The sequence below is a fragment of the Carlito syrichta genome, unplaced genomic scaffold (genome assembly GCF_000164805.1).
Source record: "Carlito syrichta isolate Samal-C Ts95f unplaced genomic scaffold, Tarsius_syrichta-2.0.1 Scaffold135732, whole genome shotgun sequence".
Taxonomy (NCBI): Eukaryota; Metazoa; Chordata; class Mammalia; order Primates; family Tarsiidae; genus Carlito; species Carlito syrichta.
In genome coordinates this window covers 258,643-267,238 of record NW_007079828.1, presented here as the reverse complement: position 1 = coordinate 267,238, position 8,596 = coordinate 258,643, and the positions used below count along the sequence as shown (strand labels likewise).

The window sequence follows — 8,596 nt, the reverse complement described above, 5'->3', positions numbered from 1 at the left end:
CAAAAAAAAAAAAAAAAAAAAGAAAGGGATGTCTTTTTCTACTTTGCACAGAGGTGCTGTGTGTGCTAGCAAAGGCCACGTTCTGGTTGAACTTGATTTCTACCCTACAAATGTATCTGGGTTTATCACTGTACATTCAATGATGTGATTGTTTCGTGCTTATCTCATCCACTAAATGATAAGCTCCACAGAGCAGAGACTGTGTCTGCTCTTGCTCAGTGCTATATCCCTGTCACCTGACACAACACCCAACACATGGCAAACATTCAATAAGCACTTGCTAAACAAATGAACAAAGGATAAACAAACTAATATATAAAGAGGAGACTGGCCAGGCTTGATGGCTCACGCCTGTAGTCCCAAAAATTTGGGAGGCCAAGACAGGAGGATTGTTTGAGCCCAGGAGTTCGAAACCAGCCAGGACAACATAGCAAAACTCCGTCTCTTAAAAAAAAAAATTAAAAAGAGGAGTCCTTCCAGTCAGAGAGCCTCCCCTGAAGTCTCTCCAGTGATAGATCAGGTCAACCAAGGACCCAAACACTCTGACCTCTCGGGTCATACCACACACCTGCAACATACCAGGTCCTACAAGCTTTAGATTGATCTATTTAAAATAGCTGTCTATTCATGAGCAGAGCATGGAAGAATCTGCTCTGGGGGCCGATATGAATGCAGATAGTATAGAAATGCAGATTTAGAGGCGAGTTCTCATGGCCTCCAGGGCAGGCTACATGGTAGGCTGTGAGACTTACAGCAGGTGTCCCTACCTGTCTGAATCCACTCACACTACCCTTGTCCTCAATGTTGATAAAGGAAAATACAGCACAATTTTCACAAACGTGCAGTGTTTAAGAACTGGATCCGGCCGGGCTCAGTGGCTCAGCCTATAATCCCAGCACTTTGGGAGGCTGAGGTGAGTGGATTGCCAGAGCCCGCGGGTTCGAGACCCACCCGTGCAACTTGGTGAGACCTCGTCTCTACAATAAATCAAAAAATTAGCCAGGTGTGGTAGCACGCGCCTGTAGTTCCAGCTACTTGGAAGGCTGAGGCGGAAGGATCGCCGGAGCCCAGCAGGTCGAGGCTGTGGTGGCCGGAAGCAACCATTGCACTCCAGTCTGGGTGACAGTGAGACTCCAACACACACACACACAAAAAGAACTGTATCCTTGGAGGAATCGTACCTGATCTCTGAAGTTCACTATTCAGTTGATGTATACACATCACTTCCCCCTCTCTGGCCTCAGTTTCCTCATTCATAAAATAGAAATAAAAGATACATCCATCTCCAAAAAAAATGCTGTCTATTAAGCAATAAGGCTTAAAAATTAAATAAAGAGCCATCCGCCCAGGTACAGTCTGCTGTGACAAAGGTCTCTACGTCTTTAAGAGCTCTCTTTAGTCTGAGACCTCAAGGTAGCCAGTTTCTCCACCTGTAAAACAGATGAGATGTGCATGATGGGAAACTCTGCTGAGGATTAAATCAGGGGATGCCAAAGTAGCTTTAGATTTCGTTCCCACCACACAAATGCCAAGGATTAAAATGATTATATATACACAGATTTCCATCAGTATGTTTCTTAAACATCAGCAATCTGATTTCATTAGTTTCTGGCAGTTAACCATAGAGCGAAAGCAGACATTCCAAGACAGAAGATGTCCATGGGAATTAAGATATCACCATCCTTCTAAATCTGCATTGAAAGAGGGAATTGTCTTGAGTGCAGCCAGTCAGACAGGACTTCTTAAAAGACCCCTCATTTTAGTTACTCCATACTGCCCATTAAATACCTAGCTTCTGTCCCAGCTACTTGGAAGGCTGAGGCGGAAGGATCGCCGGAGCCCAGCAGGTCGAGGCTGCGGTGGCCGGGAGTGGCCACTGCACTCCAGTCTGGGTGACAGAGTGAGACTCCAACTCAAAAAAATAAAAATAAATAAATAAAATAAAATAAAATAAATACCTAGCTTCTGACTCTTAAAAATAATCTAAAAACCTGACATGATAGCTTGTGCCTGTAGTCCCAGCTATGCGGGAGGCTGAGACAGAAGGATCGCTCCAGTCCAGGAACTCAAGACCAATTTGGGCAACATAGCAAGACTCCATATCAAAAAAAGAAAGAAAAAGAAACTGACCAAACATAAATATCTCTAAGATTTGTTTTTATTTTTTCCTCCCTCCATTTCCCCATACACTAGCTGCTTTTTACAATTCCCTCTGCTAAAGATATCTGTTGGAAACATGTATTTGAGAAGCCTGTGTCCAAAATATTTGACTAGCACCAGGCCTTCTGATTGGGCAATACACGATTTCAGAAGATGCTATTTGCACAGACTAAAATGTGAATGGGGCCCCTGCAGATAAGCAGTATGGTAAGTCTGTAGTATTTCTAAATACTGCTTCCACCCTCTTCAAACACCTACCAGTTTTACACTAGAGGAAAGCAAACACTGTCTCTCTGACCAGACATAGTGTGAATTAAGGCCACTATCTACGGCTGGGTGTGGTGGCTCATGCCTGTAATTCCAGCACTTTGGGAGGCCAAGGTAAGAGGATTGTTTGAGCCCAGGAGTTCAAGACCAGCCCGGGCAACATAGCAAGGCCTCATCTCTACAAAAAAAAAAATCAAAAAAATTACCTGGGCATGGTGGCACAAACCCATAGTCCCAGCTACTCAGGGGGCTGAGCCAGAAGGATCACCTGAGTCCTGGAGGTCAAGGCTGCAGTGAGCTGTGATGGTGCCACTGCACTCCAGCCTGAGTGATAGAGAAAGACTGTCTCAAAAAAAGAAACCCACCATCCAGATTTGATCAGATTCTTCTACTCAGTTCTCCCACAGAAGATAAGGTCAACGATTGTCAATGATTACTCCACCCACTCCTCTCGATAAGGGAGACTGACCATAGCAAGGCCAACAGGTCACCAGGATCACAAGGCACTAACGGCAACGGCAGGGAAGGTACTCAAAGGCCTGAGGTTCTTCTCAAAATGTTAACCATGTACCATGAGTCCTTATCTGTTCATCTGCGTTTCCATCCTAAAGCAGATAAAAATAGTCCTGCATTTACAAGATTTTTTTTTTAAATCAGGGTCTCATTCTGTCACCCAGGCTGGAGTGCAGTGACACAGATCACACAGCTCACTGCACCCTCAACCTCCTGGGCTCAGGTGATCCTTCCACTTCAGGCTGCTGAGCAGATGGGACTACAGGCGTGTGCCATCACACCCAGCTAATTTTTTTACTTTTTGTAGAGATGGGGGGAGTCATGCTATACTGCCCAGGTTGGTCTCGAACTCCTGGGGCCAAGCAATGCTCCCACCTCGACCTCCCAAAGTGCTGGGATTGCAAGTGTGAGCCAATGCACCTGACCCATTTATTAGGTATCAAATAAGAACCAAGGCCTATCCCAAGGCAGAGGTCAAAAACTCATAGCCAGAAGGCCAAATGTGGTATGCAAAGGTCTTTAATTTGGCCAACGGTGTTTTTAAAATCTGGCCCAAAGTGTCAGCATTTAAAAACCACACTTCTTGGCCCCATGCGGTGGCACACACCTGTAGTCCCAACCTTTTGAGAGGCCGAGGCAGGAGGATCATCTGAGGCCAGGAATCTGAGTCCAACCTGGGAAACACAGTGAAATGATGTCTCTACAAAAAAAAAAAAGAAGAAGAAGAAGAATGACATTAAATAAATAAAAACCATACGTCTGGCTTCACTCTGAAAACCACAGCATTCAGCCACATTGGAGGCACACTTCCACATGGTATTGGTAGCTGGACTGCTTTCAGGCAGGGAATGTGTCCTCCAGTCACCCACCAGACCTTCTAACTGGAGGTGGTTTTCAGCCCCAACTCACTTTCTCATACACATCTCTCCTGCCTGCCCCTTTGTGTGCCTCTGAATTAATGTGACCTCCTTCATAAAAGCTCTGAACTTGATCCAAATGTCAGCAATGACAAGGATGCAGACTTGAGCTCACCATAAAGAGCAGCTTCCTTTGGAGTAAGTCACTCTGGAAGCCACGTGTACACTAGAGGCATGCGAGCTTGGGCTGCAGGAACCTCCCTCTGGCAGAAAGTTCGCAGAGGGGATTTTGAGCCCCAGATGGTGAGTGGAGAGGAGCTCGCTACATGCCTGACTCTCTCCGAGCCTGTGATCTTGGCCAGACTCCTCAACCCCTACCATCTTCCCATGTTACCTCATTTGTTGGGCAGAAAGCATCTGGTTCTCGAATCCTCTCTGGCCAGCCTCATTAGGCACATTCTTAGGACACCATATCGGTGAGCCCCAGACTCAGCTGGTACATGGCTAGTACCCTCGCAATTCCAGAGGAAACGACCGATTTCCCTTGCTCCATCCCAAGCGGCTCTAGATGCAGTTGGGCATGCATTTCCTGCCATCTGCTGGCTGCGATGGGAATAGCAAGCCTCTCCCTGACCATTCCTAGGGAATTTCCTTTCCCGCATACAATGGGAAATTGAACACCTTCTAGCTAGATGGGGCCTTCAGTCCACACCTCCACTCTCATGTTTAAACAGATGAGGAAGGAAGAGAATAGTTTACCCAAAGCTGCATAGAAAGTTTATCTGGTGCATCCTTCTGCATAACTAAGACCCAGTTTTTTAAAAAAACCGTTTTCAGGTAAAGTGGGGACCAAAGTGAGGCCCAAATTTTACCTGTACAATGACCATTTGTATACCTAACCCTGAATAGTGCCCCAGATCTTTCAAATAACTAACTAAATAAATAAATAAATAAAATTTTTCAAAAGTTCAAGTTCTCCAAGTTCCATTAAGGACTTTTTTTTTTCCTTATAGAAACAAGGTCTCGCTATGTTGCCCAAACTGGTTTTGAACTCCTGGCATCAAGCGATCCTCCAGTCTTGGCCTCCCAAAGTGCTGGGATTACAGGAGTGAGCCACCACGCTCAGCCAAAGACAGATTTATATTGAAATGCAATGGAGTTGGACTCAGACCCCATCGAGGTACTGGGTCCTATCATTTGTCAGGCTTCCCTCCACCTTCTCTTTGGCCCTGGCATAAACTTTCTCTTGTTACCCCACATATAGACAAATGTTTATGAGCACCTGTTTTCCAGGCACTGAATGTAGCACAACGTCGTCTTCCCTGCCCACCCCACTTCTGCAATGAAGGTCAGATTCATTCATTTGCCAACGATTTCTTGAGTGTTTTTCACATGTCTCAAATCCTCCTGGTGCTAAGAATACCACCCTATTCAAACACTCCCCTCCGTCCCCTGAAAAGGCTGAGGCTGGTGAAGATATACAAGTAAACATTTATTTACCTAACAAATGTTTACTAAGGTTTGAGCTTATGTACCAGAGACTACGTTCATATGTTCAGTGTCAAGGCTGCCATGAACTTGACAGACTCTGTCTCTGCTTCCATGAAACTTGCAGGCTAATGGGAGAGACAGACACTGATCGAGGAGTTACTATACAACCAAACAATGTGGTAAAAGTTTTGAAAAAGAGGCAAAGATGTGCAGAGAGTTTCCAGAGCACAAAGCAGGGCCAGCTAGCCTAGGGAGCTCAGGGAAGGCTTCTGCATAAGAATTTGTCAGGTCAGGCTTGGTGGCTCAGCCTGTAATCCCATGCCTTTGGGAGGCTGAGGTAAGTGGATTGCCTGAGCCTGCGGGTTCGAGATCCGCCTGGGCAGCGAGACCTCATCTCTACAATAAATCAAAAAAAAAACTCAGCCGGGCATGGTAGCGCATGACTGTAATTCCGGCTACTTGGAAGGCTGAGGCGGAAGGATTGCCGGAGCCCAGCAGGTCGAGACTGCGGTGGCCGGGAGCGGCCACTGCACTCCAGTCTGGGCGACAGCATGAGACTCCAACTCAAAAAAAAAAAAAAGAATTTGTCAGGTGAGGAAACGGAGTGGGAGGCGGGGTGGGGTTAGGAGTGACCAAGGCAGTGGAAGCAACTTGAGCAGAGGCCCAGGGTTAAAGAGTAGGAGACGACACTTTCAGATACGGGGAAATCTTTCAGGGTGGCTAGAGGACAGAATGACAGCTAGAGCATGAAGTCAGATGAGGCTGAAAAGGTTGGCAGGATTCAGGTCCTCTAAGGCCTTATTTACCATGTTAAGGATTTTAATGATCCTTAAATCAATGGCAGCCTGTTAAAAGGTTCTAAGCAGAAAAATGACCAATGAGATCCATGTTCCAACAACCCAGATGGTTGACGGGAGCACACTGGAAGCCACAGGAGAATTAGCCTGATGGCTGTCGCAACAAGTCCAGGCAGTGACATGGGTGGAGAGGAAGGGGCACCGGTGAGTCCTATGCTGAGTTTTCTGTTGGCCCTGCCATGCACAGGAACAAGCAGAAGACTGAGCTCTGATCCTAAAGGCTCTTACTAGCCAGGAGGGCAATGTGAGCTGATAAGACTTCCCCAGTGGCCAGGCGTGGTGGCACATGCCTGTAATCACAGCACTTTGGGAGGCTGAGGCAGGAGGATGGCTTGAGGCCAGGACTTCAAAACCAGCCAGAATGACAAGAAAATTAAAAATTAGCCAGGCGTGGTGGCATGTGCCTGTAGACCCAGCTATTCAGGAGGCTGAGGCAGGAGGATTGCTCAAGCCCAGGAGCTAAGGCTGCCATGAGCTCAGATCCTGCCACTGCACTCCAACCTGGGCAACAGAGTGAGACCCTATCTCTATAAAACAAAAATCCCAGAGCCACACACTGAATCAACGGCTCTGCTGTGACCAAAACACTGGCCTCTCCGTGCTCCCCAAAGCTCACAGGAGAAGATAAGAAAGCCAGACATGAGGATACTGGGCAATAGAGCCTCCAGGTGCAGCAAGGCAAGAACAACAGGACCTGGGAAGGGGACGGGCCAGAAGGACCCAGGTGGTGAACATAAGGCAGGGAGGTGAGAACGTACGGGAGAAAGAGCCACATAGCTGGCAGGGGTGCAAAGCGCCTGGTGGAGGGCACGGAGAAGCCTGGAATGGTAAGTTGGAGCCCGGCGATGAAGAGCCTTAAACAAAACCTTGATAACAACCCAGAGGTCTGTCTGAAACCACAGTTCCCAGGGAGTGAGCATGTGGGGGTTGGGGGTCAGGGGAAGGATGCTGAGGCTTCCCTGGCTGTGAGGCCCAGAGCTCTTGCACCCTTTCCGGGCCATTCCCCACCCTGGGAAGCTACCGACTGTGGGGTGGGGTGGGGACAAGGGCAAGGAGGCGACAGAGGCAAAGCAGGGGATCTCTCCAGACTGCATTTCTACCCCGAACCCAGTACAACACCGAGCTTCTGCTCGTTACAACCTCCGATGGCCAGAAGAACTCGCAGGGAAGTGGGGCGAATCATCTCCCCTGCTGAGAAGAAAAAAATGAAATAGAAATCCCTGAGACTGGCAGAAGGAAATGGCTTGCCTGCGGTTGTACAGCCAGCAGGTATCACAGCAAGACAGTCTCCAGGCTCTAGCCACATTCCTATCCCCTGGTCTGCATCTGTTTTGGCAGGCAAGTGGCGCCCCTCTATAAGGCAGAACTCCCCAGCCCACCAGAAAGCCTCAGCACCCTGAGCACAGCAGTCTGGGAGGCAGGGAGCCACAGATGGACGTGGCTGGCCCCGAGGAGTGCCTTGCAGGGAGGGTGCCTAGCCCCTGTCTTATTTTAAGTAGAGCCCCATGTTGAATCTATTCCAGGAGGATGAGGCCGGAGAGGGCCGCTTCAACTTTGCCTATGGGATGGGCCCGACCTGTCTGCAGGCCAAGGACGGCATCTCAGTCAAGGGCGCCAACAACAACAACACCACCAACCCACCTCCTGCGCCATCTAAGTCCCCGGAGGAGATGCGAAAACTCTTCATCCAGCGGGCCAAGAAGATCGACAAAATCTCCCGCATTGGCTTCCCCATGGCCTTCCTCATCTTCAACATGTTCTACTGGATCATCTACAAGATTGTCCGCAGGGAGGACGTCCACAACCAGTGAAGGGTCTGGGACGTGCGGGGAGGCTGGGAGCGGGCGGCGTGGGAAGAGCACAGGAATCTGAGAGACGAGGAGCAGAAGGGGAGGGGGGAGCACACCCGCACAACTCCCTTTCTCCGCGACACGTGCAATAGCAAAATGCAGGGATGCATGAATTCTAGAATGTGGCACTATCTATTTAACCTCGGGTGGGCTGGTGGGAGGGGGGTCAGGAGGGACTTTTCTAATACTGGCATTGAGGGCAGGGAAGAAAGCCTGGGGTAGGGTGGGGGCGGGGAGTGGGAGAGAGCAGCTCTCAGAAAGTTCAGTCCGCAGCCGTGGCGTGTTTCCCATCGGGAGGAGCGTGCAGTCTGCCCCAGAGCAGGAGGAAAGCAGTGTAATATATGATATATATTCATGCTTAATATTAATGCAAAACACCAGAACAAAAGATTCGTTTCCTAACCTATCAGCCTAGTAACTGCTTAGATTTTTAAAGTCACACAAGTGATGGACAACTTTTCCCAGAGTGGAAACAGTCACAAATAAGCTTGCGCTGGTGTGTGTACCACATACCCTCCAAATGTCATGCCTGCCTTCCAACTGGCCCAGGTGGACACATGCGCCAAAAAGCCATTTCGCCTCTGCTTGTGGGGGGGGGCGA

General features: G+C 48.6%; 1 protein-coding gene across 3 annotated transcripts in view; it reads left to right on the top strand.

The window, feature by feature from the left end:
* The window catches only part of GLRA1 (glycine receptor alpha 1), a 114,258-nt gene extending 106,148 nt beyond the window's left edge, over positions 1-8,110 (top strand). For 2 of the 3 annotated variants that reach the window (XM_008049548.1, XM_021708307.1), the window contains one exon: positions 7,669-8,110. In XM_008049548.1, the coding sequence (XP_008047739.1) occupies positions 7,669-7,956 (288 nt within the window). In that variant the 3' untranslated portion in view covers positions 7,957-8,110. Of the gene's footprint in view, positions 1-7,644 lie in introns of all 3 variants that reach the window. The other variant, XM_008049547.1, reaches the window with a different exon arrangement.
* Positions 8,111-8,596: the final 486 nt, after the last annotated feature.